The sequence below is a fragment of the Lampetra planeri genome, unplaced genomic scaffold, assembly GCF_965212315.1.
Source record: "Lampetra planeri unplaced genomic scaffold, kcLamPlan1.2.h2 scaffold_800, whole genome shotgun sequence".
Classification (NCBI taxonomy): domain Eukaryota; kingdom Metazoa; phylum Chordata; class Hyperoartia; order Petromyzontiformes; family Petromyzontidae; genus Lampetra; species Lampetra planeri.
This window is the reverse complement of record NW_027615622.1, coordinates 15,314-38,289: the sequence shown is the minus strand read 5'-3', so window position 1 is coordinate 38,289 and position 22,976 is coordinate 15,314. Positions and strand designations below refer to the sequence as shown.

At 42.6% G+C, this 22,976-nt stretch overlaps 1 protein-coding gene across 1 annotated transcript; it reads right to left on the bottom strand.

The window, feature by feature from the left end:
* Positions 1 to 4,010: 4,010 nt before the first annotated feature.
* LOC144741994 (catenin alpha-2-like) lies at positions 4,011 to 15,303 on the bottom strand (the record flags this gene model as incomplete). The annotated part of the gene is given in 9 exon segments (XM_078624488.1): positions 4,011 to 4,124; positions 6,227 to 6,277; positions 6,280 to 6,338; positions 6,341 to 6,370; positions 6,373 to 6,378; positions 13,740 to 13,940; positions 14,101 to 14,257; positions 15,000 to 15,092; positions 15,259 to 15,303. Coding segments are annotated over 9 exon segments (756 nt in total), but the record flags the coding sequence as incomplete, so codon positions are not given.
* Between the last annotated feature and the right edge of the window lie 7,673 nt (positions 15,304 to 22,976).

Genomic DNA, 22,976 nt, shown 5'->3' with positions numbered 1-22,976 from the left:
TAGCAGGTGTGTTTACACGTGTCTGGAGGACATTTGCGTCCCCCACAAGCCTTTGCTTTGGGTCCCCTGCACTTCTGTTTATTTAATCAATAACAAAACATGTGCGATATCGGTCCTTTGCGAGTCAGATGTACCTTCACAGTTTAATTACGATTCCTGAATGAATCTACAGATGTGGATTGGCACGAGTTAAGCAGATGTTCTTTCATTAAACAAACTTACATTCTTTGAGTAGTCCGATCCGCGCTCGAGGGATTTTCTCGTCTAACGTCTGAGGCACACCGACATTGGCTGTTCCATTTGTGACAGAATGCACTGGATGCACCCGACCTGGGCCTGCGGACCCTCATGACCAGTGATTCCATTAACTTTGCTGATTGTCAGGACATCCACACATGTCGCATGGTGTTGAATCTATCTTTCAATGATAAAAACTCCTTTGTCAGAATAAACTGATATGGATTTTGTCGGGTGGTTCTTCACCCTTCACGATAAGGGACAAAATATTTTTTTTTTTTAAATTACATTGCTTTTCTGTGTTTTTCAGTTTGTATGTGTGAAGAATGCTGATGTGAGACTTCAAACAACCTGTTAACTGTTGACAATCAAATGGTGAATAAGCTACAAGTGTAGGTTCCTGTGATTGTAAATCTGACTGGGATGAAGTCAGTGCCTCACCAGACATCACTGTATATAACTGATGGTGGAATGAGCTCCGTCTGTTCAGACCTGGCATCAGTGACACCCTGAGTGATGTGATCACACTTGGATATCGATGAGTCCTCAGTCCTATCATCGGTCTGACTCAGAGGACCCTGAGTTCAGAATCCAAGATGGCAGCACACTATTATCTGTTAGCATGAACTGTGTGTTCCTGTTTTGTAGCTCCTGTGTCTATTTGGATCAGTGTTGTTCAGGTGTAGTTGGGATACCTCATTTATTCTTGTTTTTGTTTTTTTTTAGTTTTGTTTGTTTAAACTATGACTTTCCCACATAAAATACATTCAGATGAACAAAACATGTGTTTCTTTCTGAAATTAAGGATAAGGGATTTGGTACTCCAATACACTCTGAAAACACTGTGACACCAGAGAAAGTCAAGAGAAAGAGAGTGTGGACTGTGGCAGCGGGGTAAACACATGAACCCACTGGGACATGAGGGAACTTGGTGAACACTCCTCCCATCCTCTCTATAATTCACTTATCCTCAAATCCCTCTCCCTACTTTTCTGATAACAACAAGGAGTGGGCCTCAGGAGCTTAACATAGGGGCAAATCCAGCCCTGGGAGTGTTGTTGCCAATACACTCGACGACGTCGGCTACATCTACAGGGATTAGAGCGCATTCCACGGTCTGCACCGAGCACAGCATCTCACAATGACTTTAATTTGTTTCATTTGAAATAAACTGCCCCGACAATCACAGTTCAATTTTATGGATGACCTATCAAGTTTGTTCCCCAATCACCGTGTGTATGTGTGTACGAGAGGTGTGTGTGTGTGTGTTATAGAAGGAGCGTGTCGGCCACAGAAAGTGACGTGTCTCCTCCTGCATTGTGTCTCTGCCTTCTTTTGCTTTATTAACTTAGCATTATGTGTAAGTATAATGGAAGTGACAAGCAGAAGTAGTGCTAACAAAGGCTCGTGGGACGACGTGACTTGATTTGATTTCTGTCTACACTGCAAGAGAGACAGTGAGATCGCGAAAGGGAGAGAGAGATATTATGCCTTTGGCAGGCGAGTGCGACCCAGACCGTGGGTCCATGGGAGGGATGATGACTGTAAACCTCTGTGAGCACACGTCAGCCCCTATGGAGAAAATGGATTACGCTTTGTCTTGTCTCAGTGTGCCCGTGTGCACTTGGCATGGACACGAGTGGACAGGACGCTTTATTATCCTGGCATGACAGGCTGGGGCCGACTGGGGCGGATAACTGTGGTCTGCAGCAAACGCATCTTTTATGGACATTAAGGTTCAGTCTCTACGGGTGTAACAATGTTTATGAATAACAACAACAACAATAGTAATATTATTATATTATTATTATTATATTTTATATTATTATTATTATTATGAATAATAATAATAATAATAATAATAATAATAATAACAACAATAATAATAATAATAACATTGTTATTAGCATATATTACTATTAATATTAATACTAACATTAATATTATTAATAATACTAATAATATAATAATCCACTTGAACCCCATCTGGCTGAGCTGTTTTAATGTGTAAAATGAAAAGAAATAATAATAAAAAAAGAAGCAATATCACATGCCATCAGAGAAATGGATGTGTTACATGATAATGCAAATTGGGAGGAAATCCACGTTGATAACAGAGATGCATTGTTGAAGATTAAGCTGTTGTAAGTATGTGTGTGCGCGTGCAATCGGAATATTCAGCGACATTACCCTTTAATCGACCTCGTATCGCGGCATTGCAGTAACAAGTTCTGACAAAGAGACATGCTGTGACTTCAAACTGTTCTAAGGAGAACTGCCCACTCAAAGAGTCGCTGGCTGCCAGGACAACTACTTCAGTGTTGTGAAACTACTTTGTGCGTCAGTGCTGGTGTTTGTACGCTCAGATGGACCCGCAACGCAGCGCTGCGGGAGCTCCAGTGGGAGTATACATACAACAAACCCAAATCACTTCACACCCAGGACCCCCACTGGCTTCCTGGAGGAACTGTTGTGATCCCCACGCTGGGAGCTGTTTTTCATCGTTGGACTCTGATCGTGGTATTAGTAAACTTCTCAGAGTTTTCTTGCAAATGAACAGTTGAGTCAACCGTTGATCTCCTTTTCTATCTTCATGTGCGTTAAACACTGTTCTATGTGTCTACATGTAACAGAACCACCTTCATACAGTATAAAAGCAGAACGGAAACAGCATCTGTCTTGGTTTCCACTTTGTCGTTCCCACAAAGAACACGATCTTTGTTCCACTGCAAGTTCCACCCATCGTGTTCAAAACAACATCCTGAGAACTTTTATTTGATATTGGAACTGGGACAGGGATCTGGAGTTCATATTAGTTCAGAAATGATTTCAGTTGTGCCATTCGTTTCATTTGTTCCACTGGGGGCTTGTGGGGCTCCACCCTTACGTCATGGTTTGAGCTCATTTCACCAATCTGTCTTCATTTCATTTCAAGATGAGGTTTCAAGTCCATTTTAGGGTGTAATTGCAGACACGTTGTAGGATTTATCGTTGTATCATTTACTCATGATACCGTAGCTTGTGGCTGAAGAGCAAACATTACACAATCCAGCTTCAATCTTTTAAATTAATGGGTTTGCACTTTAACTATTATCCAAAGGCATCACATATGGAGCCAAAGCTGTTTAACAAATGTAAATTTCCGTTCCGGTTTTATTTTTTCCCTCCTCATTGTGTTTTACCCCCCTGTGAGTACAGTATAATACAGGCCTGTCCAACTGGGAGAGGAACTGGGCCAAGTCCCACTCCTGCCGTTCACAATCCATTCAACATGCAACACACCGCTAGAGCCCGTGTGTTGCTTGAGGGAAAAGCATGGACTGATATCCTCTTAATACACTTTAAGCTGGGCCCAAGCGATAAATTGCCAATGTGCAACAAAGCCCAGGCCACGGTGATCACGCCTTGGCACAGTCATCTATATTTTGTGTTTGTCTGCCATCTGAAGGAATTTGGTAATTACTTCTTTGCTTATGAATGCAATTTCCCCCCGCCATCCCTGAGCAATGTTTATTAAATATAATCCAATGTGTTGAGATCAGTCTAATCAACTTTCATGGTATGTAAGTGGAACTACTTGGATGAAGTGAATCCAGTGTGGCCAGGGAGCAGGCGGGCGGGTTCAAACTGCAGGTAACCTTCTGAAGCTGTGACACAGCAGTCAGTGGGTGATGAAAGTGGACAGACATTCACCAAAGAGTTTTTATTCCACTGGTTCAAAGATCCAGTGTGCGTCGGCTGAAAGCTCGTAGCACAGCGGAGGTTCGACTTACCCGCGCGCTCTGTCCAGCAATAAGCTGATCATCTTCAGTTTGGACGCTGGTCCTGCTGCGAGTGTCATAGTCCTCCTGTTCAAAGTCGGAGTCATCTTCCAACTCCTCCGGTGTCTGAGAAACATCAGAGGGAAAAAAGTGGATAAAGTATCAGTGGGACAGACAGAACGTGTAAAGGAAGTAAAAGCACGGGATTCCTGAACTGACAGTGCAAATTGACTTTAGGCGTCACGCTCCATCGCACAGACCACCGTTTGTTCCCCTGGTCTTAGCTTGACCACGACCTTGTCAAGGAGACGGAATCTAGGTGCACGTGCACGTATGTCCTCTCTGATTTTTCAGCATTTCATTGAGTGAAGCAAAATTTAAATCAAATACAGACACGGCCACGTCCAGACTGACGCCACTGGTCATGTCCAGCCCAGTTGATAATTAACACGACTGTGTAGTCTGACTGGGAACCGGATGTGTCTGGTACAATCACATGGGCGGTACAAGAGTCACACGGCTCGAAGATGATTACTGGTCATCAATGGAGGAGAGCGGTTTTTGGGATGTTTGTCCTGTTACTTCCGTGTCATCATTTTACAAACTGACGTACGTTAAACTCAATGACATATGACTCCGATCCGCTCTCATCCATATTTCCAAGTTTGACTTTAGTGTAAAACAACCTGGGTTTTTTTGAAGCCTGCAAATGAGTATGTTATATACTTTATATATCACAAATAAAATGAAATGAAATTCTTTCCATAAAAATGAACATTAAATATCCAGACACAGTTTGTTTTCCAGCATTGCTACAAACCTGATAGGATTCAATTTGTTTGTTTGTGTTGCTTTTGCTGTTAAAAGTTGAACTTTCTTCACAGAGCATTTTGGGGGACAATTTCAACAGTAAAATAGTTTGGGTTACATATTGCATTATATCCATGAGCTGCCCTGGCCTTGTGTGCCCACAACAACCCAAACAGAACCTCCATTGTAACTCGGGTCTTCTTGAGACCTGGCTGGCTTTGTAACCACTGTGGAGAATTGGTTTCTTAATCTCACTGCTTCTCACTGCTCAGAAGATCTGCCCTCTAAAAATTATAAAGGAGTCATTTCCTGGCTTATGGGGGGAACAACAAAGAGCAATAAAGACATGTGCATGAAAAACTATTACACATGGCACAAATATTCCTGAGCTATATGATAGAGCCAGACAACAGAGAAAGCGGAGGATCTTCCAAGTCGATTCCTCAGAAAGTAATTGAACTTGGATGGGCTTATGATGCCAGCTGGTCCCGGGCAGTTCAAAGCTGCCTGTTTTACATTATTTACCACATCAAATTATTTTCCATAATTAGATTTTTTTTTCCAGAGCTGCACTGGGAAACCTTCCAGCCTGCATAAAGTTGAATAAATGAATTACATGGTGAGGGAGACGGGCCCAGCTCGGGTGAAAAATGCAGCTACTATTTGGTCCCAGTGAGAACCAGAGGGAGCTGGTATCACGGTGGTTTGCTGCGTTTCTTCTCGTGACCTGATGTAAAACTATTAGTCAACTACATGACACTGATCTGCGTGGCAAACAGGAACTCAGCTGTATTTTGGATTTATTTACTTATGGTTTTCAGATTTATCAAATGACAGTTGTTCAAAAACTCCACTGATGAATGTGTTGCTAAAATGTGAATGAGTACATACAATAGTACATACAAAAGAAAGGTGAATATGTGGGAAATAAAAATCTATTTCAAAAAGCAAGGAATGCAGTAGACATGGGTTATGTGTAATTTCCTGTAATGTGTTTGGGAGAGATACTTACTCTAAATCACTCATTAGAAGGATGTACGCCAGGTTCATGTACTTTTTTTTAAAAAAACTTGCCAAAATCACATGTTCTGCCAAGATATGATTATGATTTGATTTTAATTCAATTCAGTTTGATTTGATTCAATCTGGATCTGAATCTGTTTTGGTTCTAGGGCCTGTAATAGATATTATAAACCAATTTAACACACTCATCACATTTTGCTGAAAGAAAGAAACTAAAAAGCAAATTTCATGTTCTGAAATGTTTCAGACAATTAATTGAGAATGACAAATCCTTCTCAACAACTGTGTCCATCCTCCAGCACATACACAGAACTCCTGATGTTACACTGCACTAGATGTTCAGCTGCATGCTTCTCACTGAGTGAACGCTTTTTAGAGGAACATAACAGACTCACTCTTATCATGAGAACGGCTTTCCTGATGTCACGGACGCCATCGTAGACCAAAACGGGGATGCATCAATGAACTCATTCTCTTCAAAGGCCTGTGGGGGGTTTGTACTCAGGCTTCAATTGCTACCTCCACCTGTTCAGCAAACGAGGCATGACTGCAGGGAGGGAAAGATAAGAGAAGGAGAGGAGAGAAGACAAATGAAACATAGGGCGGGGGGGTTCAATACATGGGTTTCTAATATGGTCAGATTAAGCTTTTTGAAAACAGGAACGTGAAGAAGAACATGAGTGTGTACTGATTCCATGCAGTGTGTGTCCATATCGCTGTCGATGAACTTCAATGTCTCAACGCCACCGCCTCTGACTGACTGCATCAGCTGCCATGTGAGTGCTACATCGTCACCACACAAACCGGAGCTCAGCAAGGAGTTGAGTAGTCAATGTTACACTTAGAACTCTGAAGGATTTGTTGGAGAGAGGCTGTGAAGTGTGCACGTGGTCAACCTTTTGCAGTCTGGAGGAGAGGATACGATGATTTACACCAACATTTGCGTTGTCACAGCAGCAAAGTTATAGCAGTTAAGAAAAAGATCGACAGTTGAAAAAAAAAAACAGTTTCAAAGGAGGTGAAGAAAATCAAAGGAAACGTGCAATAAAAATAGGAGAAATATACAAGATAAGGATATTTACGTCTATGACTACCTTGACATTTTACTGTTCACTGTGATATTGCACACACTGACTTTCCAACTTTTCGTGCACTGAGCCGTCATATGTTGTGTTGGTTTATTGGTGTACGAGCGTGTGTCTGGGTGAACATGAGGCCATTGTAAAGCGCTTTGGGCGCGAAGCTGAGAAAGGTGCTATATAGGAGTCCAGTTCAATAAAACGAGTAATTTGCATTTGAAGGTGCAACGTTGTTGTGAAATCAGTTCAGCTCTAAAGTCTGTTTGACACATCCATCAGTCGGATCAATAAAAGAAACGACGGATGTGAGGAAACGTGGGAGTGTCGCTGTTCAAGACGGACGACCTTGTTGGATGTAGAGTGAGGAGAATATTTAAACAACACCATTCTCTTCAAAAAAGAAAGAAAAAAAAAAAGAGCTTATGTGAGGCATAACGGGCGAAGGGAAGTGTTTTGACCTCCAGCTCTTCCTCAGATCGTTTTTGGGAGGTGATGGACACTGACCCGTTCATTGTTTGGGATGTGTACGGTTTACGGAGGATGAACGTATGAAGAGGTGAAAAACCTCATGTGGTGGACACAGTCTGAGTACCATTCTAGGCTCCAAGGTCCATAAATGTGTCTTTTGTCTTCTGTTCAACAGCACCGTTGTCTGGCTGCACATCAGCCAAGCTCACTCCACTCGTGTACATCCTTTGGAAGCAAGGATGTGTCACCTGAAGTAGAACATGCTAATTTGCGATGTTTCTCAGGAACATCGGCCTTGTCTGATACAGATGTTTGTGTGTGGACTCTGGTGGCTGGCGCGTCGTGTATGTGTGTGTTACTCAGTGGGTGACAGAGCGTTACAATACACGAATGCTAACTTGCAAGCTCCGTCTGTCACACCACGATGCCGGGTGAAGGGAAACAAATCCACCAAAGCAGAATGAAAGTCCCCACTGACCATGGGTGTGATGTTTGAACTGAAGGAAGCTCTGAAAATAATTATGCATTATTAGTTATACAGGAATATGAACTAACTACATTCGCTCATGTGGATTCCAAGATTTGAGTCTGGGCTTTAAGATGTTAACTGCAACAAAGTCAACTTGATTGTTTGTGGCTCCAGCTTGTATGTTGATTGTTTTATCGACTAATGTTGAATATATATGTTTCGAAATGCCATAAAGGGAAGAGAAATACAAAAATAATAGTTCACCTTTTGTTTCATGAAGAATTGATACTGATTTAATACCATTTGGACAGTAGACAACAAGTGGAATGAGGGCAGACTAATTGATACGAAAGAAAACTAGACAACAAATGACTTTTCTTCCCTCTTTCAAAGTAACATTTAAATCCATTAGGCAGTTTCTTTAGGTATCTCTACGTATACTTATATGTCTGATATAAAACATTGGCTTTGTTTCACCAAATATAAAAGACACTACAAAATGTTTCCCAGTTTTTTTCTTTTCATTTATTAATTCAGTTTAATCCACTTACTGGAGAAGCGTAAAATAGGCTTTTGGGAATTTTGCTGGGAAGGCGTTTTTAAATAGAAATATTTAAATGTTCTCCAAGCTCTTAATGAGCAAAGTTGCTGATGGTAAGAAGCAATTTCACTCATTCCAGTTGAAAAATGAGATGGGAATTAAATGTGACCATGTAGGAATGGATTTTTTCACCCTCCAGGCTTAAGCATAGTTTAAGTATGAGGTTATGGAAGTACATGGATGCTTAAAAACACGCAACCATGATGGCGTGCCCTCAGCGTGGAGTTTGGACATGATCAGAACTTGCACATTTATTGATGCTTAAACCCGATTTTCAGGATGAACATATTTGATTTTTTAGATTTTCAGAATGGCGTGGATGGGAAAACACCACTTCATCATATCTGTGCTTTTTGTTTCATGACTGTAAAATGTAATATGTCTTAAAATATGTGACTGTAAGTAATCTGGTGCTGACTATATATTGTCCACAGAAATCACTGTTTATTAGTGTATTTGACAGTGATCTTAGCACATATGACAAGTATGACTGCGCCACAAAGAAACACTGAAGGTAAACAGAGTTTAGTGCTTTAGTTTTGTGCTTTAGCTGTCAGTGCTCACGTCTGTGCTGTCCTTCTTCAAAGCCCTGGGTTTATTCCACCTGCCTCCAAATGCTGCACTGCTACTTTCACGGCAATTTCCACACGAGCACTCTTCCTAACTTCAACCTTCACACTGGTCCAAAGACCTTCCCCCCTCCCAGACTCAGCTGTCTGCCTCCCATTGTGACTGAAATACTCTTTGCCATCATTAAACCAGTGGACTCATGCTGCTTAGTAACCGTTGCACCTAAAGGCTCCACATACTGTACATGGCCATTTCGCGTCCTTTCTCCTCAACAGTGGTTTTCACTGATGTCGCTAAATACACACGGATGTTCAAAAATTCAATATTTCTCATAAGTTGATGCCCAGTCTGAACAGCTACACCGAGGTCATCAACAATACTATTTTACATGTACGGTAGATGTGTTTCAGCTGGGGCAGACAGCCGTGAGTGTCTCCTCTCTTTGTTGCACGTCGTTTTAGTGCACTTGATCCACAGATTTACAGGCCTGACATGTTGGGTGGCAGTGTGAGCATGTGTGGTATTACTCAGAGCAAAACCCAGGCTAAATCCCATTTACTGTGCCCCCATGTTGTAAAAAGGGGCATCACCACCCTCCCTCTCTAAATGGGACACTGACTTAGGCCCATATATCAGGTTTTTAATCTACCCTCTCCAGGCACCGCATTAATGATCGCTTTTAAAAATTGTCCCTTTTATTTTTTGAGAGGAAGATTAGTTTAAACACAGGGAGTTAGTTGGCAGGAAAGTGTCTCAGGCAAAAGGGGGGGGGGGGGGTGGTGGTGGTGGTGGTGGTGGTGGGGAGGAGGGGGTGCCATAACCACTTTCCATTAGGCTATTGATTTCTCCCTTTCTCAAGGACACGATTCAATCCTGGGCCATGTGTGGACTGTCTGTCAGGAATCTATGGCTCAGCTTTACACAGAAGAGTTGTGTGCCTTGGCTGCCCGTATTCGGCCTGCTCATAAATCTGACCGCACTCGATATGAGCAGCGAGAGAAGATGGGCAAATTAAGACAAGGTCAAAGGGCAGGCAGCTGTGAGAGATGTCCTGTGTGGATGTGGCAGCTGTCACAAAGACAGACATGTGGTTGTGGGCATAAACAAAGGCACAATCAAACGTAATCACTCACGCGAGTGTTATTGAAGAAGCACAAACACTGTGCAGGTGTGCATCCCCAGGTGACAAATGGTTCCAGTCTGGTTCATTTCGGATTACACATCTTTTCTAATCAAAGATGCTAAGCAGAGATGTGTGTGTGCATGCTAAGTAGAAGATGGGAGCAGACACAAATATGTGTGTGGCTGTTTTGAACTGGTGTTGACACACACACACACACACACATTGCAAGGATACATGTTTTACACTTGCACACAACTAAAAAAGGAGCAGACCACATCAATGGATCCAACTAAAATCCCTGCTCAAATCGCTTAGTGAAATCCTTGGTGACAGCTATTGATTTCATGGTAGAGTCTAGTTAATTGGACTTGGTACCCTCTAAAAGGTCTGTGGGCCTATATCCCTTTCCTTTGTTCAGCTACAGTTAATCATCTTTTCTCCAGCTATAGATTTCCCCTCAGACCTGTGCTCAAATCCATAGACTCCAGATCTGTGAGGACTGAGGGGAGAGGGAGGAAGCAAAAGTTCACAGGGGATCAATAAGTGCTTTATGGTCCAGATCAGGAGGTGCATGGTAGCTTTAAAACCCCTAACTACCACCACTAAAAGGTAAACAGCAAGCGGTAACACCAGCTTTTCATCAAAGAGAAATATGAAGCGATGAACAAAACGGTCCACCTGAGGTGCTGGTTCCCTGCTCTGACATGTCAATTAGAACCCAGTAGACACCAGCTCTTGTGAAAACTACCACTTGATTTCTTCTGAGTGCCGCTCCAAAGCATGTTGGTGAGGTTACCATGTGCAGTGTGTGTTCCATCATCCTGTCCTGTTAAAGCAGAGTGTGTGCATCATTTGACAGTCAGCCCTTCAAGAATTCAATAGCACAGCAATTTGACTCAACTGGTGCCATTTTCTTGTGCAATGCCCTTTTTCTTCCTGTACACGCCCTTATTCATGGTCAATACTTCATTGGGTAAATTGTTGGTATACGATACAGTTACCAGGATACATGCATGTCACTGCTGTAACATGTACAAATGTCATTATTCAGGATCTGTACAAAGAGTTGGGGGAGGTAACAAACAACATGTACTCTTCAAAGTGTCTAACCATTTTTATACTGCAATGCAAAGCTTGTACTGGGAGGGATTTTTAAAATAATCCCCCTTTAAGAAAGTGAAATAATCATCTGATGACAGACCAGAGAAATTGACGGACGACTGTAGGCTTTCAAAGTTTCTGTCTTTGCTTAATGATTCTGCCACCAAAGACATCTGCCAACTCACACCTGCTGCTGTTTGTTGTTTGGCCTCTGAATTCCAGCAGCAAGGAAAAACTAGTGGGATTCAACTTTTATAAATCTGTTACTGACCCAGAAAGCTGCGTGAGCAGTCTGCACGCTTCACAAAATTAATCTGAAAGATGCTCCACTGAACGTTTCCTAATTTTTGCAGGTTGAAATGCAGAAGTGCAGCAGCAGTTTTTTAGAGTTGTAGCCGTATTTTGTGTCGTCGTAAACTATGGGTGGTGCAGGCCGTACAGGATCTGTTTCTGCTGTGCGACTGCAAAATAACAGCAGAGCTCAGCAGCTGCACCCACAGCACCGGGGTTATTGTGATCACACACAGAGGAAAATATGTATTTGTAGAATGTATTTGGCGACAGGATCAAGATCATTTATCATTCATTTATACTGAGTACATAGTAGTTTTGCTGCCATTTGTGCAGTATTTAAACAATATCGGTGGTCAAAAGAGTGTGTTTATCCAATGATCAACGCCATGGGACAACCAGGACTGCATACACAGTCATGGAAAACATGATGAGAATTCAATTTCTTGTTCACTCCAATTCCAGGTACCACGAAAGGTACATTAGTTTGGACCAAACATAATGATAAACAACTGAAAGAGCTGCTATCTAGCCCTTTTCCATGGTTTTCATGATAATAACCAGAATCCCTTAATTTCCTCCATCAGTAGCTGTAGCATTGTACTGACGAAAACATGCTCTCAGCCATTCTATGTTTTCTTTTCTGTCTGTTCGAGCTGTCACATGATACACACAGGGGTTAGTGATGACTGCAGCCATGTGTCTGGGTGGGTGCTCTAATCATTTCCATGATTGTAGTATCTGGTTGAGAATCCTGAAAACACTACGACATTGCTTCTGGGCTCCTGCTGTGTCTTGAAACACTTCATATGGATTGAAGGAACAGCAGCACGGTTTTATAGTCACAGAGCCCGACAAGGTTATGGTCGTATGGTGTCGGTGATCTATTGCCACCGTACTTCATCAATTAATTACCCTTATCAATTAAACTGAATTATGTAATAATAGAAGAGAATGTGCTTCAGATGTCATATTAACTAGTCGTGCAGGTGCTCCATTATTATGGATGTGAGAGGCAGAGTAGGGACTCAGACAGATGGCTGTGTGGACACATGACTCACCTAATGCTGTTTGAGACTTATCACTTAGAAGCACAGGTAGCAGATTGTGTCTCTCAATTATACCGGCAGATGAAAGTAACCAGAGAAAACTACATATATCAGCTCGCTAAATGGACTCCAATGGGAAACAAAGATGTGGGGGAGGGAGGCCTGCTTGAGAAGGGGGTGGGGGGGCTCACACAGTTTTATCTCTTGTTGAATCAGTATTTGCTATTTTTTTTTCTTCTTCCAACTATATTATTCATAAAGGCCAATTTTATCCACAAGTTGTTTGGTTATTTGTAGAGTTGTTGTCTTAATACTCTGTCTCAGCATCATTTCTGTATTGATGCGTCGATGACCTATTATGTAAATTCAGGTCAAATCAAGTCCCAATCTAACTGTGTCACTATACCTGTAACACAAAAAAACACACAAAGCGATGAATGTGTGGAATATTGTGACTTATACTTGTGACTTGTGTAAATCCTGTTGTCATATAGTTAAAACCATTGCTTCACACGTGTTTTAGTATTCTAATGCCGTAGCCATAGTTTGCCAGCCATAGTTTGCCAGAAGGCAAACTTCTCTCTCTCTCTTTTTCTAATAAAAGTAAAAGAAGATGAACTTAATTTACCACAACTTATCCTAAGTCCATGTTGTGGTTCTGTGTGCTGAACGTGCCGGGTACTAAACATGACTACAGAAGTTTGACTACTCCCTGCTGCATCTGTGACTGGAAGTATTCAGTTACATGTGGGTTCATTCCGTCTCTTCTGCCACAGCGCTGAACTGAGGTGTTCTGCATGTGCCATGACCCAGAAGCTGTACAGTGACGAAGAAGAAAATGATACAAATAAAAAATGAATGAGTGCAGAGGAGTGAGCAGGTGGTGTGCAGGGTTTGTCCTGGAGCCAAGACACTTACCGGAGTGGTGGGATACTGGACATTCAACCTGTGCTGGTGTGTGGAAGTCACTGACCATGTGAGCTAATGGAAGTGTGTCTGTGTGAGAGTGGTGGAATTGAACCTCCATTTAAAACTCATAGCAACGCAACTGATGCGAACGCCGTCTAAGGCTGAAGGACATTACTCTACACAATATACCTCAACCCGTGGAACTACAAGTCCTTGTGTCACACTCAGTTTGTCTAGATTGCACCAACCAGTTTCAGACAGGAGCTTAATGGACTCCAGCACACGCTCAGTGTAGACCCCGGGTTCATAGTTCTCCATCTCGGCGTTAATGATATGGACCACGCGAGCAGCTCGGCCTCTGATAGCTCCAGCGGTTCGGTCAAGCGTGTCCACATCTCCCTCTTGCAGAGCGATAACACATTTGTTGACGTCCTCCAGGATGTGGTTCTCTGGAGAGAAGCATGGAATAACGACAGGGAATGAAACGGAGAGCCATCACCCACATGCGAACACGTTTTGGATATTTGTCCTCTCAGTCTGCCCTGATGTGTGAATGGTTTGTGACACTCCTGTAAATCTTTGAGGAATTTCTTCTGTATTGCCTCATACCGGACACAGACAGGAAGTCATCCACAGAGGTGATGTCATCCACAGCCTCAGTCAGAATGCGCACTTGTTTCTCCCACTGGTCCTTGAAAACGTCCATGTTGTCCTGAGCCACTTTGCTTTGGGGACGTGCAGCCAAAGTGAGAGCAGCATTGATAACCTGACAAAAAAAAAAAAGATGTTAAAGATGGGGCGAGTCAGTGGTGCAGTGGTCAGCACTGTCGCCTCATAGGGGTTCGACTCCTGGCCTGGGGATGTTTCTGTTTGGAGTTTGTGGGTTCTCTCCGGTTACTCCGGCAAAAGGAGTAAATTGGCTGCTCTAAATTGCCCGTAACCAGAGCAAGCAGGAGAAGATGAATGAATGAATGTTATTTATAAACTGTCATGAAGACGCAGTAAACTGTTGAAGATTTAGCTCATCAACACATGCTTTTAAATTGAAAACCTCCCTGGATCCCATCCTCCATGACTCACTTGGGCTGACTAGCCTGCTGAAGTTTGTACGTGTGTATGTGTTTACATGCAATGATAGTTAACTCCACCTTGAAAGGATGTCAGGAGGATGCAAATCAGCCATATGAGTGAAATTGTGAGTCTTTAATTCAATCCTCCCTCTTGCATTTTATTTATCCCCGTTCGATGCCGGATCCCAGGTGAGTAAAACCAACCGTCAACACTGGAAACAACGTATTGATTTTAACACCCTGTGTTACTTGCATCCTGGGAAACAGCACTACAAGATCCTCCTACAGGTTATTGAGAGCTACATCTCCCATCTTCCTTTCTGTCCTCCCTGCTGGCTATTCCAAACTTTAAAGCTCTCTACAGGGACCCCCACCATAATGACTGTTTTGACAGTTACAGGTGCACAGACACCTTTACAATGCCATGATGGTCCTCACCTGCGGACATAGGCTGTCAATTTGTGTCGCGGCCATTCGAACTAACTTCACACCCTCTTCATTGTTGGAGATGGAGCAAGCCAGGTTTGCCACCTGAGAGAAGCAGACAGAAAAAAGACCCATTAGATAGAACAGTGTGGTTGAATGAATGCGTGAAAGGTGTGAGCACACTGTTCTCCAAACATGAGTTTGAGTTTGTATGTACAGCAGATACTTTCTGTTGAGAATTCAAACCCTGGGACTGAGACAATCAGCTGACTGTTGTGCCTCCACCCCTGGCCTTGTTTCCAACGCTGAACGCCATCATCACACCAAATCACAAAGGTGGCAGCTTCATTGTCGTGTGTGCGGGAATAAAATGTCTGGAGGGGCAGTGGGTGACAGACATCCAATGTCTATCTAACAGATATGGATAGAAAGAGTTTCTGAAAGATTCAAGGCGCTTATTCGCCATTTGTACACAAAGAAATGGTCCAGGCAATCCTGGCTACTGGAGGCTGTGAAAAGTTAAAAGGCAGATGGATCTTTGTCCTGCGTGCGTACACACATTAAGCACACTATCTGACGGAATGGATCTGGGGATATTAGAAGGATATTGCACTTATCATATCATCGTAGCTGAGAAAAGAGGTTGAGTGAGGTTTTCAGGACTATTGCACATTTGTCTGCAGGTGGCTGGTGTTTTATTTTCTCTTTGACATTAGTGTCGCAGGCAGGGTCAGGGAATGAGCTGTGTCCACAGATACAATCACAGGAATATAATTTCAGAGACATGACTGTAGAAAGAGTAGCGTGACATTGCAGCGGTTGGAACAAAGCAAGACAATTGAATTCACTCCCATTACACTGGCCAGGTCCAAAGGATATGTGTAGAGATAGCAAATTCATAGGCCAGTGATGACTAGCATTACTAATTCATTATGGGGTTTGTTGGTGCAAAGAGGTAATATATTAAACAATGAAGATGGCAGATGTGTTTTCTAAATGTCTATTTCTATTCCTGAAATAACCCTCGTTCCATTTGTCTCTTTTTTTTTTGACAGGACTGCTTTTAGTAAAATATAAAGTTTATTGCAGTCTAGCTTTTTTAAATGTTATTTTATTTTTTACCTGTATGTGATGATCATTTTGTGGTCGAGAACGTGAATGTGTTTAGTTACTCGTTTTTTTTGTGATAACATGTATATAATTACAGACATATACTCATCGTCATCATTTTTTAAATAAAGATACATTAGATGTATTACCTATAATAATAATAATAATAATAATCATAATAATAAATCTTATACAGAGCTTTTCTAGACCCCAAAGACCTTTTACAGTGGATCCATTATTCATTCAGTCCACACTCATACCATGATGGTGGTAAACTACATCTGTAACCACAGCTGCTGTGGGCCACACTGACAGGAATGTGGCTGCCAAGTCACGCCAACACCAAACCTTCACTCACATCCATTCATGAAGTGTATGTGTATATGTATAATGTGTGTATAACACATACGGTCGGCTGTATTCCCATATGATAAACCTCCATGATATCACTGTATTTGACAGTTTGTTTCTAAAACGTCTAACTGTGTATCATCCAATTTCAAAATCAGATTTTAGAATATGGTCAGGTTTTGAAAACTGAGCTGAACAGACAGATGCCTGTTGGCAGCGAAACGTGCCAGTCTGCATTAGCACTCCTGGTGCTCACATGTCACTGTTTGCGGCAAATTGAGGTAAATCAAATTTGTGTTAGAGGACTCTTGCTTAGAGCTCCTTCTCTTTACTCATGACAGCAATGAGCGCGTTGATGGATTGCAGTCCTTTAAGTGAAGCTGTGTGTGGATGCGTTTCAAGTGTCTGTGATGGAGGGTGTGAAGTGTGAGTGTGACTGAATGGCTGCATGCAGATGAATGATTGATTTTCATCTCCATGATGTCGACGCGTATGTGTTTTACATTGTAACCTATTCAGATGTGATCTTTGCTGAGCAAACATGGTAAAAGGGTTGGCCAGTTCAAGCACACACTTGACACACACACACACACACACCTCGGCTGTATCTGCTGACGTAGTTTCCTTTCTGTTCAGGCCTGCCGGCCCTGTGATTGCTGCAGGCTGCAGTGGGCCTGAGTGAGGAGCAAGGAGCGTTCTGGGGCCTGGACATGTGCCCACTCACATTCCCTCTGAACCAAGACAGAGTGCTGGGCCACGGCCAGGGCTGGAACATCCAGCCAAAACTACTAATTACAATTATCTTCGGAAGTGCGTTTCTTTTGTTTGGTGTTTTTTTTTCCCTTCAAAGACAGGAGACAGGAGCTTTGAGACCGCAGGCCTAATGCTGATGGGGTCAAGAGAGATACGGAGAGGGAGAGGGGGAGTAATAGGGCAGAATAGAATGAGATGGCACGGTGGTGGGTCGAGGGGGAATGATATGGTGGAGAGAGAGAGAGAGAGAGAGAGAGAGAGAGAGAGAGAGATCCCTGCTGAATGCCTCTTCTTCATTTTAGCCTCAAACAAAGAACTATCGATTTTGTTCTTTTGCTCAGCCCCAGATAATCACTTCAATTCTAATTTGATGAAGGTTTCTTCTGCAGCTGGAGAGATGAACATTCTCCTGTATGGAATCTAAATCAACTAAATGGAGCTGATAAGTGAAAATGGATCTGATAATGTATTTTTTTGGCAGGAGGTTGTTACTGAAGACTTAACATCGATCACTGAAGCACAGATGAAGGGGATATATTCAGTAACATATTAGCTTTCATTTCAAATTGCTGATGGTCAGTTTTGTACATAAAAGGGGTAAAATCATCATTATGCAATGTTAAGAGTTGCCTAAATGTTTGACCTATGGTTGTTTGCCTTTTTCAATCTTTAAAGAGTCTTGATGGAGGAATCGTTCTCCCACAAAGACATATTATGTAATAAGGATCCTGCTAAAGTTCCCTTTAAATACTGCTGTTACTGGCAGCTACAGTGGACCACGCAAATCACATTTTCCAGTTAATGGGCTTTCACACCTCAAAGTCCAAACCAAGGTCCGGACCAACGTTGGTGTTTTTTTCTCCACTGTCTCCATCAGATCCTTGGTTCTGGCTTCACACTGCATAAATACCAGCGGACCAATGATCTATTAACATTCTGTCCTCATTACTGATGTCTGCTGCGTCACCCTGAACTGGACATTGATTGGCTGGAAGGAGGCGTGTGGACGACGTAGTTTCAAGTTAGCTAGTTTAGCCAGTTTGGACTGTTTACCAGTCAGCAAACTGGGCTAAAGAGTGATAGCAGCAACGTCATGTCCAACACACGAGCCTAGTTCAGTTATCGCAGATTCAGGTGAATGTCCTGGTCATGTGGAAGATTTATCGTCATCGTCAGGAAAGGAGAAGACGACGAGCGAGCTCTGCTGAGGTTCAGTTTGGTCCGGACTGAGACCACCTCTTTTGGTCGGACCATGCTTTGGTCCTTTGGTCCGGATCATGGTCCAGTGGATCTTTCACATCTGTAAAATTCCGTTCGGACTAAACGTCAGGATGACCGGACCAAAACAATCTAGGTGTGAAAGCCCCCTAACTCTCAGAATGAACTAACAGAGAGGTTCTGTGTTCCTGAAAGACGTTTGTTCTGACGCTTGTGTTTGTGATGGTTTTATGAAATAGTTTGTTGACATTTGTTACCAGATTGGGTTTTACTGGATTCAAATACCAGACTCTCACTGCTCTGTCTCTACCTCCATGCTGCTTCAGCACACACACACACACACACACACACACACACACACACAAACACGGTAAATAAATCAGTCTGTCAACATAGATGAAGCACAACACGTAACAGGGGAATACAATATGCAGACTGTGAAACAATTACAGGCCTGCCCTCACAGGAGCACTTCTATTTGTGTTGTCACAAGCTGTCAGCTCCCAGTAGTGAGATGTCAGTACATACGTTGTATGGACCCGTGGATACAGGTTAAGGTGCAAGACAGGGGGTTACACCAAACGTTAAGGGCATATGAGGCGCCAGTCTACAGAGGATACAAAGCAGCAGCGGCTGTCAAGCTGCTGTGACTTACTATGAACCACTTCTTTGAAAATCAATCCCTATTAAGGATTGAAGTTCATGCTGCTGCGGGAAAATGCCCAGTGGGCGAACATCAAAAGACATTCCACATCACGCAGCACAATGAACAAGAACAGTGTGAAATAACAAAACTAATAGATTTTAGTGCATGTTCAGCATGTTAACCTTTGCGATGTCTTGGTATGCAGCTGGTGACTGAGTGACTTTTAATTTTCAGAGCAGTAAACAGAAACTAGGTGAGATATGGGAATGATTTTTAAAATTACTACACTGGTGCAATCTAAAGTGACTTGAGACCTACGGTGAATGCTGAAATGAAATGTTTTTGGAATGAAGCTTCAGTTTTACAACATTTTCTTTATAAGAGTGTGCTGAGTGCAGACCTCCAACAAGGTTTGAAAATAACACACGGCTTGATTGTGTCACACGCTGAATTAAATGACTCTGCACTTACATTTGATGGATTTACACATACAAGTATGTATGTGTTCCACAATGCCAAGTACCCAAACACCACTGAACTTACTCCTGCTCCTCAAGGTGCAGACACATAATCAGTGAGGGAAATCCTGTGGGCACTAGCAGCAATTGCTCCCACATCTTAAGGCCGTGCCCACACATACCAAAACCGCCTGCTTTACCTCCGTCTTCCTTGGCACCATATCAACAATATCTGCATCCAAATGGATCCATTGTACATGCATCGACAGGGTAGTTTCACACCCCAGGTCTGTAGGTGGCGCTGAAATTCACCAGAAACGGAGAAGAAGAGAGATTTAAACTGCACAGGCTCATTATCTTCTGCAGGATGACAGAAGCATGTAGTCGGACATTGTTGGTGTTCTGAGATGTCGGCGGGAGGCGGTTGAAGACCAGAGGTTGAGGGGTGGGGGGCGATGACAACTCAAAATATGTGGTTTGCCGTCCAGATGTGAAGCGGCGGTGATGAGGGCGGCGTATTCTGATTTATTCACCCCGAGACCAGGTTTCAAAAAAGAGCCTCTACAGGATCCATCTGGATGATCGACCAAAACGACGCCAAATGAGCATTTCCACAAAAAAGTACAATCGATGTGGACGTGGCCTGAGGCCTCAGGAAGTGATGTTCACCCCCACCCAACTCATATATGAACATGTATCAAATACAGATGGGAATTCATGGGTTCCTTCTCGGGCCAGCACACACCTCTGGTAACGTTCCAACAGACAAAACAGACAAACTGGAACACCAATATAACCTCCTTGGTCGAGATAGAAATCACTGTATTTTAAAACAGAACATGCTTTGAATACCTTTCCCCGTCTCCTCACAAATCCTTGCCTGAGAGACAAAACGGACTTAAATTGCTCGTGACTCTAATGCACTTAGGGGTTCTTGTTACACTTTGTAACTCAGCATGAAACTAGTTTAAGTCAGTGTTTACCAAGTGGCAGGCACACTAATATGAAAGTGACGGAGATACACTCCTCGCTGGCCACACGCTCCCCCGGACAAAACTTGAGTTAATCCCCTTCATCCACAGAGACACGGCAGGAAAACTTCTCTCTCTCTCACACACACACACACACACACACACACACACACACACACACACACTGCTTGTGATGTCAAAATGTTAATAGTACATTTGACAGTCACTTCCGTTTCAAAGGAAATGTTTCATTACATGTTTAAGTACATTCATGTACTGTTCTACTCTGTGTGCTTACAGTGTAAGCGGCAGTGTGGTCATACAGAAAAGAACAATCCGGATATCCCCAAAGCCCCGCTGCTTCTGGTCCGATCCAGCAATTGCACATATCCCATTTGACCAAATCATCACAACAGGAACATGTGTCAATGTTTGTTCACCTTTAATGTGTATAACACAGCTCCTTAGAGGGTTAAATGGAGCTCAGCCTTCCATATCACCACTCGTGAATACCGTTGCATCCATTTCCACTGATGGATGCATTTAGTGCAGACACACAATGCATCCAGGGTTGCGAGTCCAGCACACAGGTACTGGATGTACAATCACTGTTGCTACAAATGGAAAAGCTTCCTCCGTTGCCTTCATCCAGCTTTTGATGCAAGAAAAGAAAGACACTAGTGGTCTTCATGAAACAAAAATAGACATAAGTGCATTTTATTTCATCCCAACAGTATCAATAATATTTGAACGTTACAAAAACTTGTATGCAGTGAACGATACCATGGACAGCAAATTATACTCGTCTTAATTAAGACAAAACCATAACTGGCACGAAAACACAAGATTCCAAACCTTCAGCTTAATCAACTTTATAACAACATGAAGTCATTAATTTAGTTCTCTGCCATATTTGTGCTTACGTCGGCATTCCATGTCTGCAGGCACAAGTCGTCTAAGCCTGATTGACTATTGATTGAAAACATAAGCTCTATCTCCATCTCAACTGCTTTAAAAGTGAGATTTAAATAAAAATTGTTTTGTGCCTGTGTTTGTATCCTCAAGGACTATTGCCAAACAAAATACACAAAAATAATTTGATACTACTCAGTGTTCTCTCACGGATTCATTTTAATTGCAGCTGAACTCTTTCACCATGAGAAATCCCAGCTTCCATGACTTTCAAACGCTCTTTTCTTTTTTTGCAGAAATACATTTTGATTCAACACCTTGGTCAAAACCTGCCGAACAACATAATCACTATCACGTCACAGTCTCCTTGACAACCATGACTGAGCTTGCATGAAAGACTGACAGGAGTGGGATTTACATTGTGGTCGTTTCAGCAGGCAGAGCTGAGCGCCATGGGTTCTAGAACTACGGCAGGTTTCTTGATAAATATGATAATTAGCGTCATGTTGCAGGAAGAGGTGAACTAGCACTGCTACTGACGTTAGCATCAGAAGACGACAGCAGGGGTGGATGACTGCATACACCTATTCACATGGCCACAGTACGTATCCACAAAAGGAGGTACGTACAGGCAGTCCATGACATGTTTGCAGCAGTCTGTATTTGGATGTTGACCACTCTATTGTCCTAAATATCAATCATAGATGACTTTTTTGTGAGTGACCACATATACTAAGGCCTCAAATGTAGATTTTAGAGTGAATAAATCACAATCTGTCTACTTTAACAAGGCCACGAGAATGGACCATAGGCACCTAGAGACTAATATCCACAATATAACATTTTATTGAGCTCAACAAGGGACATGGAGAGGTAATTGAAAGCAATATAAACAAATAATAAAGTTGGCTGGACAGAACTGACCCGGGACACTGTGTTTGTGTATAGTTATCTCAGATCAGTTGTTTTGTACGGCACTGTACTTGTTCTGTAAACCAGATGTAAATAATAATCTACAGTTTGTGTCACATGTTGACGTTTCTGACAAGAACGGAGAGGAATATGTAATGACGTGTTCACACCATGAGGGAGTGTGACGGCAGATAATGGAAGGAAAGATCAACCGTAGACTACTCCATCTCAAGGAATACTGCCAAGGTGTGTCTTGGGTTCGATAAACTTTGTTGTTTCATCTTTAAGATTATGTGTTTGTGCTTTGAGTTTTATTGCAAATGACTGAATACGTAGAGAAGAAGGCAGAGGAGAAAAGACAGCTGGCTCTGATCATCGCTCCCCTCCCCCACCGTACCAGTACCACACCTTCCTGTGGCCATGAGTTATACCTGCTATAGTCAAAATATCCCGTCTCTAAGGGAGATGGCGCAGTGGTTTATTCATCTGACAAATTATTCTTCTGCCTGTTGTTGAACTTCAGACAGCCGTGCTCAGAGTTCTCCATCCTCTTTCCCCGAGAAAAAAAAGTATTGATTTCTCTTTGCCCTTCTCTCTCCCTCAAACCCTTCCTCTCTAAGAGTGCAAGCCAAGCACTTGGGCTTGGCACCAAAACATA